Source organism: Mesoplodon mirus (genome assembly GCF_964341445.2).
Source record: "Mesoplodon mirus genome assembly, chromosome: 4".
NCBI classification, from domain to species: Eukaryota; Metazoa; Chordata; class Mammalia; order Artiodactyla; family Ziphiidae; genus Mesoplodon; species Mesoplodon mirus.
In genome coordinates, this window is record NC_138979.1 from 166958532 (window position 1) to 166977270 (window position 18739).

Sequence of the window (18739 nt, forward strand, 5' to 3'; positions counted from 1 at the left end):
TGCTATGGAAACATCTGTGGCTCCTGTTGACGACTAAGTGCGAGATACTGCAACTACTACTGTGGTTTGCTGCCTACACCCATACTTGAGAGAAATGCTCATTTCACTAACCTCCCTAGAGGTGAGAGACAGTAGTGACCTGTCATCCAAGTTCATGGACCCTCTGAAGCCTAAGTGGTTCCAAATATCCAGGTTTTGGGGGTTTTTTTGTTGTTGTTGTTGTTGTTTGCGGTACGAGGGCCTCTCACTGTTGTGGCCTCTCCTGTTGCGGAGCACAGGCTCCAGACGCGCAGGCTCAGCGGCCATGGCTCACGGGCCCAGCTGCTCCGCGGCATGTGGGATCCTCCCGGACCGGGGCACGAAACCCGCGTCCCCTGCATCGGCAGGCGGACTCTCAACCACTGCGCCACCAGGGAAGCCCCAAATATCTAGTTTTGATCATCTGTTTGGCAATGAAAGAACACAGCCTCTTTTTTTTTTAATCAGAGTAAAATTGCTTTACAATGTTGTGTTAGTTTCTGCTGTACAATGAAGTGAATCAGCTATATGTATACCTATATCCCCTCCCTCTCATACCTCTCTCCACCCCCAAGGTCATCACAGAGCACCGAGCTGAGGTCCCTGTGCTATACATCATGTTCCCACTAGCTATCTATCTTACACATGGTAATGTATTTATATCAAGCCTAATCTTCCAATTCGTCCCAACCTCCCCTTCCCACCCTGTGTCCACATGTCCGTCCTCTTAAACTCCGCCCTGTAGGACTGGGTGCAGTGAAGTGGTCCTTCCAGAGAGCTCAGCCACAGGACGGGCAGAGCTGCACAGCGTCAACAAGCCTGGACATCAATCCTAATTCTGTCCCTTAACTAATGTGTGGCTCTGGGCATTGGTGTTGTCATCTATAAAAGGAAGATCATAACACTACAAAGATCACCACAGAAAGTAATGAATAAAAGGCACTACAGTTGTCACCTCCTCTTCAGGACTAGTGCATTAGCAATTCTAAAAGGGACTTGCAAAATCTCTGGTTGGAGGTCACAGGTTTTTTTATTAAGTAGTTCTAAAATATCTGGTTTAGATAATCTGTATGGAGCACAGCATCTTAAACTCTACCACTCCTTCTCAGATTTTGCTCCACATAGATGGTACAATAATCACAAGGACCTATTTCAATATCACAGAAAAGCTTTCCCCAAATCACCTTCTTTGCACTCCTTGAGCTAAATAAATAGGAAAGGAAAATATGGCTGCTTTGGTCAAAGTATATATAGGGTAAGTGAAATTCTGAGATACCCAGACAGAGAGAAAACCCCCCACTGCACCCACACACATACATCAATTGTTTTTTAGAAAATTTAAAAGACCATAGTAAAACCCAAATAAGAACAGGAAAACAAAATGAATGGACACGACTGGATAAATGGCTAACGTGAAAACACAGGAAAAAAGTCTTATTTCCACACTGGCTGCACCTATCTGTTCTCTTTTAATTCTTCCCTGTCATGAAGTTACATTTCAATTAGCAAATACACTTAAGCCTAGGTAACTGGAGAACAGGATTGGGAACAAAGGTCTTCTAGCCCTATATCAGAATAGTTAATTTATTCCACAAATATCCACTGCATAAGTTCAACGTGCCAGGCAGTGTTCTGGGAATACAAAATGAATATGATGTGGTTCCTGCTTCCAAGAAGGCCTTAGTCAGGGGGGACTCCTGAACAAGTCACTGCCACCCAATGAGATAAACTCATGAGGGAGGTTTGTACATAGCTCCCGGGATGCAGAGGAAGCAGTGCTGGGCCCCCAGAAGGCTCTCTATAACTGCTGCCCACAACTCACTGCATTCACAAACACCAGCTTCTCATTACCAGGCACCAGGCAGGGAAACTGAGGAGAGAGACTTGGACTGAATCCCAACACTAACCTTTACAGTTGTGTGACTTTGGCCAAATCATTTAATCTTCTTAGCTGTGTTTCTGCTTCTATAAAATGGGGTAGTAATATCTACTTTTAAGATTATGAAGATTAAACATGTGCATGCATGTGTATAACACATTCCTAGCATACAGTAGATGTTCCATAGCTAAAAACCATTTTTTAAGTTATATATAATGATCCTTTTAACAGCAAAAATTTGTAGATTATCTGTTCTTCATAGACAGATGTCATACACTTTACTCTTTTCTATATTTGCAATGACTGGTAAAATACCAGTTTTACTCAATAAAAATTTGTGTTTCTGAGAAACTTTTGAACCTCTTTGAAAAGAAATTTTCAAAGAAAGCAATCATTAGAGTTTTAAAATACTGATTTAAATCCAAAATGTACAACTTAATGGGAACAAGGATATCAAGGATCCTGGGGTATCCTAAGAACAGAAATGGGGCCAAATTTCTATTTGTTAATGAAAAGAGAAAAAGATGTAATTTGTTTTAAAAATATGTTCTACTGGGGCTTCCCTGGTGGCGCAGTGGTTGAGAGGCTGCCTGCCGATGCAGGGGACACAGGTTCGTGCCCCGGTCCAGGAAGATCCCACATGCCGCGGAGCGGCTAGGCCCGTGAGCCATGGCCACTGAGCCTGCGCATCCGGAGCCTGTGCTCCACAACGGGAGAGGACACAACAGTGAGAGGCCCGCGTACCGCAAAAGAAAAAAACAAAAAAACAAATTATCACTGAAATTCATAGCTAGGCAAAAGAATTTTTAAAATAAGTTAACTCATTTTGTTTTCCAAGCAAAATATATTCAAGGTGAAAAACAAAATCATAAAATACAAATGTGCCTTAAGAATAACAAGAATCCCCTGTAGCCCCATCATGCACAATGATAATTACTGTTTACTGGGAATCTGGGCCCCTGGTCTAGTGTTCTACCAGCTGCAGCAGGATTACGACAAAACAGGCAACAGAGAAACGTGTTACATCTTATAAAGAGGCGCACAGCCCCGGTGATGTTCTCATTCTATCCTTAACCAGTCATGACAACAGAAACCTTCTAAGCATCTAAAAAGTGCTTGTCACAAAAATTGAACTCCCAAGTCCATAGGTTTCTACCCATCATAAACACTTGTTTCTGAGGGGCGGGGGGGGGAAAAAGTCCAAAATCCCTGGGGATCTCCTACTGCTCTGGCAGAATTCCACTGTGATCAGTTAAATGCAAATAAATCAAGAACATCTGGTCTACATTTGTTTTAAAGCCCATGAGGGTTTAAATACAAAGAACTTTTGGCAAAATGTAGTCCTGAGTCTATTGAATTAGAATTTTTAAAAAAGGCCAAGAGGTATAGCAGAGCATGAGAGAAAGTAGAGCTACCTTTGTAAATCCAGGAAAGTTTGTCAAAATATTTCTTTCTGGTTTCTCTGGTTTCCCAACACTTTAGCAATGGCATGCACTTCCAACTCAAATTTGCTAATTTATGTATGTTTGGGTTTCTATACCTTGAGATCTGACCAGGTAACCAGATAGGCACTATGGGTTAATGAAAGACTAAAATGATTTGTAGATGTATATAAATATATATGTGTGTGTATATGTATATAAATATATATGTGTGTGTATATATATATACACACACATATAAATATAAATTATACATATACATAGATACATACATAAATACCATATCATTTCAGGACTTTTCAAAATCTTTAATAAGCTAATACATTTTACGAATCTCCAGCAAAGGTAGCAGGGGGACTTCCCTGGTGGTCCAGTGGTTACAAATCTGCCTTCCAATGCAGGGGACATGGGTTCGATCCCTGGTCGGGGAACAAAGATCCCACATGCTGCGGGGCAACTAAGCCTGTGCCCCGCAACTACTGAGCCCACGTGCCGCAAGTAGAGAGCCCGCATGCCGCAAACTACAGAGCCCGCATGCCGCAAACTACGGAGCCCATGCGCCACAACTACAGAGACCACGTGCTCTGGAGGCCTTGCGCCACAACTAGAGAGAAGCCCGCACACCACAACAAAGAGCCTGCACACAGCAATGAAAGATCCCGTGTGCCACAACTAAGACCTGACGCAGCCAAAACTAAATAAATAAATATTTTTTAAAAAAACAAAGGTGGCAGGTCATGACCTAACTCATTGGCCCCAGCATCCTGGCTTTTCTTAGGCGGCTGCATGGGACACACTTGGGAGAAATGCTGGACTCTTAAACCCAAATGGGATACAGATGTCTGGGATGCGGATGACTCTCACCACCTGGAATCCCACTCCTTTCAGGCAAGGATCCATTCAACAGACAATTATTAAACACCTGCTATGTGCTTCACCCAGCATCAAGTTTCTCAGTTTGCATACACACCTGAGCATTCTCATCCCACACTTAAACTGACACCTTTCTTATGCATAAAAGAAAACTAAAATGGAGGCCCGCTACTTAACAGCAGCGTGTGCTACTGTAAACATTTCTGTGTTTTCTCTTCTCTTGGTTGCAATGGACTTCCAAGGCAGAAGGCTTATTTTCATTCCTTCGACCCTCTTACCATTTATCAACTCAGGTAAAACTAGGGGCATTACAGAGCTACTGTGACTGGTGAAGATGACAGGGTGTGCCTGTCATCTAGGGAAAGGGGACCCTGGGGAGACAGGGGGTGCTCTTAGGGATCCTGCCTATTCCCACTTTTGCCATTTGCACTGGAAAGCCGAACCCCAGAGCAAACATCTACACTGCTCTCCAGCTCTGGCCGCAGCCCGTGATTTAACCAAGGTGAGGGGATTTGGGATTTGTTTGCCTTCCTCCTCCTAACTATCCCCTTAGTGAGATCACAGAGTTGATCACAGAATCTTTCCCTCCACAATTATGCTGGGAATCGGGACTGCCCTGTGGGGATGCCAGCTTCCTGCAGGACTCCTGCCGTGGAGGACAGCGAGGAGGTATGGCTCGCTGCGGCCTCATACAGAGCAACAGAGCCAGGGAGACAGGCCGGGCCTGGGCCACCATAATCCCACTCCACACAGGAGCTGAATCGCGGAGCATCTGCCCCAGCCGCATCCCCAGGGAAACCCCTGGGCCAGCGGGGCAACTTCTCTTCACCCTCTTCTTCCCTCCGCAATGCTAAAGGGCATGGGGGTCGAGAGTGGGCAGATAAATGACAGAAGTTTCCCCAAGGAAGGTCCTCCCAAGGACCCCCAAGCCCTCAGCACAGGAACCCATCATCCTGAAACCCCGCAGCGTCTCTCCACTTACCCTGGCTCACTGCTGAGGACCGCGAAGCCCCTCTCGGATCCCATCCCACAACGCATATGGTTTACAGTCCTCTTTGGGGCAATAAAGGAGTAGGCAATAATTACCCTCATTTCCCATGCTAAAGGGAAATAAGGCACAGGGCTATTCAATTAGGATTGTTTTTTTTACTCCTAGGGCACTGTACGAAGCACCTCTGCACACACCCTGTCGCCCTGCCTGTGCAGGGGTGCCCAGCCCCATTTCACAGATGAAGAAGAGAAGCTCCAGGGAGAGGAGACAGAGGTGGATGAGAATCTGCTCCTCAGACTGAGGGATTCAGTTTACCCTGACAGGAACATCCAGACTCAAAGGAGGGCTCTCCCAGAGGCTGGCCAGTGCCACAAGCCCGGTGCCGGGCAGAGGATGGGTAGCCACCTGGCTGGGGGGCACCTTCCCATGTCTATCAATTTCTTTGAAGCTCTCACTAGCTCAACTAAAAGCATCTGTAAATTCCCCATTGCTGGGGTAGATGGGTAAGTGCCACAGGCTTCGAAATACTTGGTCGTCCTCCTAAACCTTGTTTTTCCTTACCTTCCTTCTATCCTGGGACCCAGGATGAGTTAAAGGCTTTTCAAAGCCAGAACTCCACCCTGTTGACACCGGTCAGAATGTTCGGGAAGAGCCTCATGGGGTTCCCACAGCGAAGGCTGCAACCAAACACCGTCCACACGGCCCAGGGAACTGCCCTCTGAGCTACTCACCTCACTGCCTCTCATCTTCCAGGGCCCTGGAGGCACACCAGTTCCCACCTCTGGTCCTGGAGAGTGACTGGAGGTGAGACGCAAAGGAAGGCCTCTCCATCATAAGCAGATGGGGGCGCTGCTAGCACGGGCCAATCTGGGTCCTCGCCTGAAGACTAAAGAATTAGGGTATTTCTTTTCAAAATGCAGTGTCCAGAAACTTGTCTATGTAACACAATACAGTGAGCACAGCGCAGTTATCTGTAAGGACTCGTATCTGTTAAGGAAACAGGAGCTTTTTTCTCAAGCTCTGGTATATATATATATACCATATATATATATATATATCTCCTCTATACCTATCTGTACAGAAGGTCTGGAAGGTAACAGCAAATTGATAACATGATGACTCTGTGGCACTGCCAGGTTTGGGAGCCACTAGAAAAGGCTTTGGAACTTTGACTGAGACACAGATTTGTCCATCCCTTAGCGGTGTTCTCTTGGACAAGTCTCTGAACCTTCTACAGACTCAGGGTCAACTAGGATATGAGAATGATGCCTGCCAGCAGGATGCTTGTAAAGGCAGAGATAATCCACATCTGACACACAGCACACACTCAGTAAGTCCTGGTTATGATTATTACTACTTCTGCAAAAGAGGACGGTTGCTAAAAGGCTATATCTCTAGCCTCCCTGTAGCCGCAGAAACCACCTCCTGCTGAAGGAGGGAACTGAGAGCATCACTCATCATTCTCTAGTCCTGGTTTTGCATTTGTGTCTCTGGAGTGACCCCAGCCTGCAGGACATTTAGTTCCTGGTAGGGACCAAAGTGTGTTGGCTATTCTCCATTTGCTTCACCACCACCCCTCACTCCAAAGCCATTCTCCACCTCTCTACACCTGCTCTGTGGCCTGGTGGCTGACTGCTGTGGGCTGCCTCACCAGGGCTCCATGCCCTTTGGTTTCCGACAAGATCTGCTGATGGGAGGACCAACACAAGATCTGGGTATTTATTCCCCCCTCTCTCCTCACTTTGCCAAGTCTCTGGCAGTGGTGGCGTTCTTTCTATAGCATAGCACCTGTGGGGCAGCCCCTCTTCCATGAATCTAGTTTTTGCTGCCTCTGTAAGCAGTTCTTTCGTTAAACTCTCTTCAGATAAACCCCTCTGAAGACACCATCTGCTTCCTGCTAGGACCCTGACCAAAACAACACTGGGGAGGGGGCCTTCTCAATGAAAAGGGAGACACTAAACATAATTATAAGCTTTGGGGACAGCTTAACAATGTCCAGTTCAGGCTAGGACTCTGATCTTCATCATTTGAACCTCTAGGAATTAAAGCAATTTTCACCTAAATAAAGAGGCCACCAAAAAAAAAAAACCAGCCTGAGCCTAGAGATCTTGACTTTTGCTGCAGTGAGGAGCCCACCTCTACTTCTCTAAAGCAATAAGGACCCTGGGGCAGGAGAGAGAAGAAATCACACCCTTGACGATCACTCATTCTGTGTCAGGCATTATGTTAAGCTGTTGTACATAAACTGTCCCATCTGGAGTGAGTAATAATTTGGCTGAGGTAAGTACTGTTATTACGGCCATTTTTCAGATGGGGAAACTGAGTCGTAAAGATACTAAGAATCTTGCCCAAGGTCACAATGGCAGAAGGAGCTGAGCAGTCTGACTCCAGTGTCTGTGTGCTCTTAGCCTCCTCCACAGGAAGGCTTGGCAAAGAGGTTGAGAGCAAGGAGACGCAAACGGGAGGCAAGCACCGCCTCTCTTCCTCACCACCTCAGCTTGTGACTTCCCATCCACAAGATGCTCCCATCCATGAAATACTCCCCAGGGTGGAGAGGGGGGTATGAGGGCATATTTCAGCTGCTGATTAAGATCATCCGTCACAGAGCATCAACCAGAATTGAGTGTGTCAGTGCAAACAAAATGCAATAAAGAACTGTGGCTTGTGAAGAGAGACAGAGAGGCCATCATAAACTAGGACTCCTTGCAATATTATCAAATACCAAACCAAATCCTGTCTGAACCCTGTAGTCTGCAAGAGGGATCACTCTTTCTACTTGTAGAACCTCCCAGTAGCACACAGCGTGAGGACAAATGTTACCCAAATTTGAAAAATGATCCAGAGACAAATTCCTAAAGCACACCTTTGAGAAGGAAAAACAAATGTTGTTGGACACACTGGGTAAATTCATCCACAGAGAAACCATCAGTAACTTTATCACTTTCAAAGGAAAGCAATCCCTTGGGCCAAATAACCAAAACACTAACCACACACAACATCTTTCCAATGCTGCCCTAAACCCAACCCATAATACAGTGCTTGCTGACAGGCCCATATTCTACCTGCAAAGCCAGCCAGCATTCCACCCTACACATACCGGAAATGTAATAAAGGAGAACATGGGATGTTATAGACTGATGCATAGCTCAATCCAGGCACGACAGAAAAAACAGAACTGCAAAATGATCTGTACTCTGGACACAGCGGCGGCATCCTGATTCTCATTCCACTTCACATAACATTTCCTTTTTCTCTGCTTAAATCTAACCTCCCTCTTGCCGAACAGCGAAGGTGCGTGGGTGGTAGGATGAAGGATTCAGCCTTGTGCATATTACACATAGTTTGGTTAACCAAGGAGAAAATAAATTGACAGGGAACCGTACTTGTACAGAACAGTCAGAAAACAACCCCTTAAGATATACTGTCAAATGGTTTCCCAGTATGGATAACCTGCCAACCAACCAGCCAATCTGTGTGCATGTTTTTTCCCAATGCAATTTTGAACCACTCAGGATTCTAGCTTTTTGACTGGAGGACTATGCCTGAACTCATTCTGCAAACAAAGCTGGCTGCAGAGATTTGATGAGTGGCCACAGGTCACCAAAAGTGATTTGCAGAGCCCTCTGGCTTGGGGCTCCATCTTACCAGTCGAGTCGGCCCTGGAAGCCAGGCTACTCGGCTCCTCAGCACTGATGAGCTGCAGGCCTGTGTACGAAGGGCCAAAACTAGGACTACTGGTGTCTTCAGAATGTGTGGTCCAGCTGCTCTCGGAGGGCAGAGGGCATCTCCTCAGGGAGTTGAAGGAAGGGCACGTCCAGCAGGGCATGGTCAATGATATGGCTGGGGACAGACGGAAAACCAAAAACATACAGTATAAATAGTTGTACTTTGTTTATCTTTAGTGCTTGTCTGACTTTGATGTTATGAAAGTCAGACAAGCACTAAGACAACACAAGCACTATGAAATCTCAACAGCCGTACAAGGCAAGGAAGTGTACTCATGATATAGACAGGGAAAACTAGTTGACTGAGACCCCACAGTAAGCCAGTATCAAAACCGGTACTACAATTAAGGTCTAATGACCCTCAAATCAAAGATAAGCTCACCAAAGAATAGGAGTGATTTTAGGCTCTACTATTTTTTTCTGTTTTGGCTGCATTGGGTCTTTGTTGCTGCGCACGGGCTTTCTCTAGTTGTGGCGAACGGGGGCTACTCTTCGTTGCGGTGTGCGGGCTTCTCATTGCGGTGGCTTCTCTTCTTGCGGAGCACGGACTCTAGGCGCACAGGCTCAGTAGTTGTGGCACACAGGCTTAGTTGCTCCGCAGCATGTGGGATCTCCCCAGACCAGGGCTCAAACCTGTATCCCCTGCATTGGCAGGTGGATTCTTAACCACTGCACCAACTGCAAAGTCCCTAGGCTCTACTTTTATTTCTAAACCTAGGTTTCGGCTTCATTCAGACCTAAACTACATGCAGTTTCACCCTTACCCTTACATTTCCTCCATTTTTAGTGGCACACCAACACTCTCAAGAAAACTTACCAATTTGTACTGCAAAATTAGAGCTAGGTTGGATTAAGCAATAAGAATGTGAATATAGATGTATTTGCATATGAATGTGATATGTCTCTGCTTGCCTTGAGTTTGACTGTAACTGGAGAATCTGTAGACTGTTACATATACAAATTGAGATCTACTAGGACTGCTGACCTGGCATACAATGAAAAATATCTTTAAGGGGGAAGTGTACAGGGCTTGGCTTTATCTCTGTAACCTTGAGCACCAAATTTAGCAAAAACCACTTCGGAAAGTTTCTTTTTTTAAAATCAAGTTTCCTAATGTTCCTAATTTGTCTTTGGTTAATTGCCTATCATATGGTTTCTCCACCGTGTTGCATAAGAATCCTATTGCAAATTTGCTGACAAGTACTGAAAACAAGTGCTGAAAAGAGTGTGGACAGGGAAGGAAGAATTTAAAAAAAAGAAAGAAACTAGCAATTATTGAGTACCCATGAAATGTCAGACACTTGTACAAATGTTATCTCATCTTGCCCATGGATCCTGAGGGTTAGACAGTGGTCTTCCTTTACACAGGGGGTAACAGACTCAACGAAGTTAAGTAGCTTGTCCAAAAACATAGAGTCAGTCAGGCCTCCTGGCTGGAGAATTGAAATTATGGTGTTGGGTTCAGAAACAGGAAGAGATACTGAGATTTAAGAGGAAAATGAATAAATAAATAGCAATATCTGCGACATGGTATAAATATGAAACTACAGAGAATTTTCATTCTATTTTCTTAGGCATTTTAAAAAAATAGAGATCTTTTCTCTATCTGGAATGCTTATGGCTCACACCCCGTTTTCCTTAAAAATGTGACCTTCTCATTGAGGTACTCTTGAGCTGTTCTCTCCAAAGATGCAAGTCCCCTTCTCTGCTTTCTTTCTCCTTAACGTTATCTCTGTCTAACATCCTATATGTCCAATGTCTTCCCCACTAGAATTCAAGCTCCTTGGGGGCAAGGATTTTGGTTCATTATTGTTCACTCTTCTGCCCTGAAGGCCAGCAGGATTTGCTACCCCAAAATATGCCTTTTTGGCATAAGGATTATTTTAGGTTCATTATTTTTTAGAAGCAGCTGATGAGGGAGAAGCTCTAAAAACTCAGTGAAAGTTACCCTATTGTAAGGGACATTTACATCTATAAGGGAAATCTCCATTTGTAAAGGTGTGTCCCTCTCTGTACCAGGAATAGGAGGAGGTCCAAATCTCCAGAGACCCTTTATCAGCAGAGAAGGCCTGGACTTAAATCTGCAAAACAACCTTACCCTTGTTTACCAGGGTAACCTGGTAACTTCACCAAACTGGTCTATTCCCTCCCCCAACATACTCTTTTGTCTTTAGCTAGTATTTAAGGTGGTGGCTTGGGCCATTTCAGGGAGTTATTCATTTTTTCTGGGTACCTCCCATGTATATAGCAGTATACATGTTTATTAAACTTCTGGGGAGCCGCTCAGAGCTACATCCCAGGGACTTGGGACTGCAGGCAACCGTGTGGTGGACAGGGTCTTGGTGCTCCGGCTGGGTGTCAGGCCTGTGCCGCTGAGGTGGGAGAGCCGAGTTCAGGACACTGGCCCACCAGCGACCTCCTGGCTCCATATAATATCAAACGGCGAAAGCTCTCCCAGAGATCTGCATCTCAACGCTAAGACCCAACTCCACTCAATGACCAGCAAGCTATAGTGCTGGATACCCTATGCCAAACAACTAGCAAGACAGGAACACAACCACACACATTAGCAGAGAGGTTGCCTAATATCATAATAAGGTCACAGACACCCAAAACACACCACCAGATGCGGCCCTGCCCACCAAAAAGACAAGATCCAGCCTCATTCACCAGAACACAAGCACCAGTCCCCTCCACCAAGAAGCCTACAAAACCCACTGAACCAACCTCACCCACTGGGGGCAGACACCAAAAACAATGGGAACTACGAACCTGCAGTCTGCGAAAAGGAGACCCCAAACACAGTAAATTAAGCAACATGAGAAGACAGAGAACCACACAGCACAGGAAAGAGCAAGGTAAAAACCCACCAGACATAACAAATGAAGAGGAAAAAGGCAGTCTAGCTAAAAAAGAATTCAGAGTAATGATAGTAAAGATGATCCAAAATCTTGGAAATAGAATGGAAAAAATACAAGAAATCTTTAACAAGGACCTAGAAGAACTAAAGAGGAAACAAACAATGATGAACAACACAATAAATGAAATTTAAAATTCTCTAGAAGGAATCAATAGGGGAATAACGGATAAATGACCTGGAAGATATAATAGTGTTAATAACTACCACAGAGCAGAATAAAGAAAAAACAATGAAAAGAATTGAGGACCTCTGGGACAACACCAAATGCACCAACATTTGAATTATAGCGGTCCCAGAAGAAGAAGAGAAAAAGAAAGGGACTGAGAAAATATTTGAAGAGATTATAGTTGAAAACTTCCCTAATACGGGAAAAGAAATACTCAATCAAGTCCAGGAAGCACAGAGAGTCCCATAGGGCATAAATCCAAGGAGAAACATGCCAAGACACATATTAAACTATCAAAAATTAAAATACAAAGAAAAAACATTAAAAGCAGCAAGGGAAAAACAACAAACAACATACAAGGGAATTCCCATAAGGTTAACAGCTGATCTTTCAGCAGAAACTCTGCAAGCCAGAAGGGACTGGCAGGACATATTTAAAGTGATAAAAGGGAAAAAACCTAAAACCAAGATTACTCTACCCAGCAAGAATCTCATTCAGGTTCAATGGAGAAATTAAAACCTTTACAGACAAGCAAAAGCTAAGAGAATTCAGCACCACCAAGCCAGCTTTACAGCAAATGCTAAAGGAACTTCTCTAGGCAGGAAACACAAGAGAAGGAAAAGACCTACAATAACAAACCCAAAACAATTAAGAAAATGGTAATAGGAACATACATATCGATAATTAACTTAAATGTAAATGGATTAAATGCTCCAACCAAAAGACATAGACTGGCTGAATGGATATAAAAACAAGACGCATACATATGCTGTCTACAAGAGACCCACTTCAGACCTAGGGACACATACAGACTGAAAGTGAGGAAAAGAAAAAGAAAAAGTTATTCCATGCAAATGGAAATCAAAAGAAAGCTGGAGTAGCAATTCTCATATCAGACAAATACACTTTAAAATAAACACTATTACAAGAGACAAAGAAGGACACTATATAATGATCAAGGTATCAATCCAAGAAGAACATAAAACAATTGTAAATATTTATGCACCCTACATAGGAGCACCTCAGTACATAAGGCAAATGCTAACAGCCATAAAAAGGGGAAATCAACAGTAACACAATCATACTAGGGGACTTTAACAACCCACTTTCACCAATGGACAGATCATCCAAAATGAAAATAAATAAGGAAACACAAGCTTTAAATGATACATTAAACAAGATGGACTTAATGGATATTAACAGGACATTCCATCCAAAATCAACAGATTACACTTTCTTCTCAAGTGTTCATGGAACATTCTCCAGGATAGATCATATCTTGGGTCACAAATCAAGCCCTGGTAAACTTAAGAAAACTGAAATCATATCAAGTATCTTTTCCAAACACAACGCTACAAGACTAGATATCATTTACTGGAAAAATCTGTAAAAAATACAAACACGGGCTTCCCTGGTGGCGCAGTGGTTGAGAGTCCGCCTGCCGATGCAGGGGACACGGGTTCGTGCCCCGATCCCGGAAGATCCCACATGCCGCGGAGCGGCTGGGCCCGCGAGCCATGGCCGCGGAGCCTGTGTGTCCGGAGCCTGTGCTCCGCAACGGGAGGGGCCACAGCAGTGAGAGGCCCGCGTACAGCAAAAAAAAAAAAAAAAAAAAAAAAAAATACAAACACATGGAGGCTAAATAATATACTATTAAATAACCAAGAGATCACTGAAGAAATCAAAGAGGAAATCAAAAAATACCTAGAAACAAATGACAATGAAAATACGACGACCCAAAACCTATGGGATACAGCAAAAGCAGTTTTAAGAGGGAAGTTTATAGCAATATAATCCTACCTCAAGAAACAAGAAACATCTCAAATAAACAATGTAACCTTTCACCTAAAGCAATTACAGAAAGAACAACAAAAAAACCCCAAAGTTAGCAGAAGGAAAGAAATCATAAAGATCAGATCAGAAAGAAATGAAGGAAACAGTAGCAAATGTCAATAAAACTAAAACCTGGTTCTTTGAGAAGATAAACAAAATTGATAAACCATTAGCCAGACTCATCAAGAAAAAAAGAGAGACGATTCAAATCAGTAGAATTAGAAATGAAAAAGGAGAGGTAACAACTGACACTGCAGAAATACAAAGGATCATGAGAGATTACTACAAGCAACTATATGCCAATAAAATGGACAATCTGGAAGAAATGGACAAATTCTTAGAAAAGCACAACCTTCTGAGCCTGAACCAGGAAGAAATAGAAAATATGAATAGACCAATCAGAAGCACTAAAATTGTGACTGTGATTAAAACTCTTCCAACCAACAAAAGCCCAGGACCAGATGGCTTCACCGACGAATTCTATCAAACATTTAGAGAAGAGCTAACACCTATCCTTCTCAAACTCTTCCAGAATATAGCAGAGGGAGGAACACTCCCAAACTCATTCTATGAGGCCACCATCACGCTGATACCAAAACCAGACAAAGATGTCACAAAGAAAGAAAACTACTGGTCAATAGCACTGATGAACATAGATGCAAAAATCCTCAACAAATACTAGCAAACAGAATCCAACAGCACATTAAAAGGATCATACATCATGATGAAGTGGGGTTTATCCCAGGAATGCAAGGATTCTTCAATATATGCAAATTAATCAATGTGGTAAACCATATTAACAAGCTGAAGGAGAAAAACCATATGATCATCTCAATAGATGCAGAAAAAGCTTTTAACAAAATTCAATGTCCATTTATGATAAAAAATCCTCTAGAAAGTACATATAGAAGGAACTTACTTCAACATAATAAAAGCCATATATGACAAACCCACAGCCAACATCATTCTCAATGGTGAAAAGCTGAAACCATTTCCACTAAGATCAGGAACAAGACAAGGCTGCCCACTCTCACCACTATTATTCAACATAGCTTTGGAAGTTTTAGCCAGAGCAATCAGAGAAGAAAAAGAAATAAAAGGAATACAAATCGGAAAACAAGAAGTAAAGTGTCACTGTTTAGCAGATGACATGATACTATACATAGAGAACCCTAAAGATGCTACCAGAAAATTACTAGAGCTAATCAATGAATTTGGTAAAGTAGCAGGATACAAAATTAATGCACAGAAATCTCGTGCATTCCTATACACTAATGATGAAAAATCTGAAAAAGAAATTAAGGAAATACTCCCATTTATCACTGCAACAAACAGAATAAAATACCTACAAATAAACCTACCTAGGGAGACAAAAGACCTGTATGCAGAAAACTATAAGACACTGATGAAAGAAATTAAAGATGATACAAACAGATGGAGAGATATACCATGTTCTTGGATTGGAAGAATCAACACTGTGAAAATGACTCTACTACCCAAAGCAATCCACAGATTCAATGCAATCCCTATCAAACTACCAATGGCATTTTTCACAGAACTAGAACAAAAAATTTCACAATTTGTATGGAAACACAAAAGACCCCGAATAGCCAAAGCTATCTTGAGAACGAAAAATGGAGCTGGAGGAACCAGGATCCCAGACTTCAGACTATACTACAAAGGTACAGTAATCAAGACAGTACGGTACTGGCACAAAAACAGAAATATAGATCAATGGAACAGGATAGAAAGCCCAGAGATAAATCCACACACATATGGTCACCTTATTTTTGATAAAGGAGGCAAGAATATACAGTGGAGAAAAACAGTCTCTTCAATAAGTGGTGTTGGGAAAACTGGACAACTACATGCAAAAGAATGAAATTAGAACACTCCCTAACACCACACACAAAAATAAACTCAAAATGGATTAAAGACCTAAATATAAGGCCAGACACTATCAAACTCTTAGAGGAAAACAGAGGCAGAACACTCTATGACATAAATCACAGCAAGATCCTTTTGGACCCACCTCCTAGAGAAATGGAAATAAAAACAAAAATAAACAAATGTGACTTAATGAAACTAAAAGCTTTTGCACAGCAAAGGAAACCATAAAAAAGACCAAAAGACAACCCTCAGAATGGGAGAAAATATTTGCAACTGAAGCAACTGACAAAGGATTAATCTCCAAAATTTACAAGCAGCTCATGCAGCTCAATATCAAAAAAACAAACAACCCAATCGAAAAGTGGGCAGAAGAGCTGAATAGACATTTCTCCAAAGAAGATATACAGATTGCCAACAAACACATGAAAGGAGGCTCAACATCACTCATCATTAGAGAAATGCAAATCGAAACTACAGTGAGGTATCACCTCATACCAGTCAAAATGGCCATCATCAAAAAATCTACAAATAAATGCTGGTGAGGGTGTGGAGAAAAGGGAACACTCTTGCACTGTTGATGGGAATGTAAACTGACACAGACACTATGGAGAACAGTATGGAGGTTCCTTAGAAATTTAAAAATAGAACTACCATATGACCCAGCAATACCACTACTGGGCATATACCCTGAGAAAACCATAATTCAAAAAGAGACATGTACCAAAATGTTCATTGCAGCTCTATTTACAACAGCCAGGACATGGAAGCGACCTAAGTGTCCATCAACAGATGAGTGGATAAAGAAGATGTGGCACATATATACAATGGAACATTACTCAGCCATAAAAAGAAACAAAACTGAGTTATTTGTAGTGAGGTGGATGGACCTAGAGTCTGTCATACAGAGTGAAGTAAGTCAGACAGAGATAAACAAATACTGTATGCTAACACATATATATGGAATCTAAAAAAAAAAAGGTTCTGAAGAACATAGGGGCAGGCTAGGAATAAAGACGCAGACGTAGAGAATGGACTTGAGGCCACTGGGAGCGGGAAAGGTAAGCTGGGAGAAAGTGAGAGAGTGGCATGGACATATATACACTACCAAATGTAAAACCAATAGCTATTGGGAAGCAGCCACATAGCACAGGGAGATCAGCTCGGTGCTTTGTGACCACCTAGAGGGGTCGGATAGGAAGGATGGGAGGGAGATGCAAGAGGGCAGAGATATGGGGATATATGTATATGTATAGCTGATTCACTTTGTTATACAGCAGAAACTAACACACCATGGAAAAGCAATTATACTCCAATAAAGACGTTAAAAAAAAAAAACTTGTTTGTTTTTCTCTTGTTAATTTTTTATCACAGGCGTTTCTCAGCTAAGAACCTAGAAGGGTAGAGGAAAAATTATTGTTCCTTCCCCCCAAATCCCCATTTCTAGAATAGTGCCTGGTGTAAAGTAGGCACTCAGTAAGGATTTGTTGGTTATGTCCATAACAGTCTATACACAGACATTCTATATTAAATACAGACTGTTAAGACTCCCACACAAACATAGGAAAAAAAATCACAACACTAAAAATAAAAAGAAGAAACAACCAAGAAAAAAAAACAAAAGGAAAGGGAATTCCCTGGCGGTCCAGTGGTTAGGACTCGGCGCTTTCAGTACTGAGGCCTGGCTTTGATCCCTAGTCGGCAAACTAAGATTGTGCAAGCTGCATGGCACAGCCAATAATAATAATAATAATAATAATAATAATAAACAATATTTTTAAAAAGCAAAGCTGAACTTGTAAAAACTTATCACAGGATTGCCATTTCCTACAGTATCATGGATTAGACACTGAACTATTATGGAAATAAAAGTAAAATACTAGGTAAAATGTAACAACAATATTTACAATATATTACAGGGTAAGCAAGTAAGTAAAGAGTTATCAGAGGCGGAGTGAAAGCTGGAACCCAGAAATGGTAAGCAGAGCACACAACCTGATTTTTATACCCTGAGGATTTTGTACAAACCAGGGAGACTCCTAAGTTTGAATTTTTACAGTCTCTTGTGAACAAGATGCAGGGGAACAGAATTTGCCACCCTAAAATGTGTCTTTGTGATACTAATTGTCTTAAACTGGTCATTTTCTAAGAAACAGCAGACATGAGAAGTACTCTGAAAACCGAGTTAGCCTTTTGTAAAAAAAAATTCCATTTGTAAGGGAAATCTTATTTGTAAGGGTTTGTCTCTCATGCGTACCTCATACCAAGAGGAGGATGACCAAATCTCCAGAAACTCTTATCAGTGGAGAAGGCTTGGACTTAAATCTGCATCATAATCAGCCTTGTTTACTCTGCTTTTCCTGGCACCCTCAACATCCTCTTTCTCATCTTTAGCTAAGGATGGTATATAAGGTGAGGGCTTCAGCCATTAAGATGAGTTACTCAGTTTTTCTGGGTCTCTCCCATGTATACGTGTCATTAAAGTTTTGTTTGATTTTCTCCTGTTAATCTGTCTCATGTTAATTTAATTCTTAGACCAGTCTGAAGAACCTAGAAGGGTAGAGGAAAATTTCTTCCTCCCTGACAAGGCAAAGGGGAAAAAACCTAGGACTTACCCAAGATGGAAAATCTAACAGAAGATCTGGTGCCTAAAGCTAGAATTCTCAAAGGGCTCAGTTAAAGGGTAAATTAGGAATAACCCCCACTAGTAACCCCATGCTAAGGATGCAAGATAGAGGGGGGAAAAAAAATCTGAGATTTTATAACCACAAGCTGTCCCATATAGGGGTTTGCAGCTAAAACTACTTGTGTGGTCAGAAAAACTTCCAGTCTGAGAACCTGGTCGAAGTATTTCCACTTTGATAGTGGAAAGAGAGTAAAACGCGCGTGGAGGATAGAGTGAGAAGGTCCCATAGATATCTAATCTGAGTTCCTAAAGAGAAGAGAGAGAATGAAGGCAATATTTGAAAAAATGCTGGCTGAGAATTTCCCAGAATTTATGAAAG

General features: G+C 42.4%; 1 protein-coding gene across 5 annotated transcripts in view; it reads right to left on the reverse strand.

Annotated features, from left to right (window-relative positions):
- The window catches only part of STON2 (stonin 2), a 150985-nt gene that overhangs the window by 80203 nt on the left and 52043 nt on the right, over nucleotides 1-18739 (reverse strand). For 4 of the 5 annotated variants that reach the window (XM_082617188.1, XM_082617187.1, XM_082617186.1 and 1 more), the window contains exon 4: nucleotides 8849-9043. In XM_082617188.1, coding sequence (XP_082473314.1) covers nucleotides 8849-9043 — 195 coding nt within the window. Of the gene's footprint in view, nucleotides 1-8843; nucleotides 9044-18739 lie in introns of all 5 variants that reach the window. The other variant, XM_082617190.1, reaches the window with a different exon arrangement.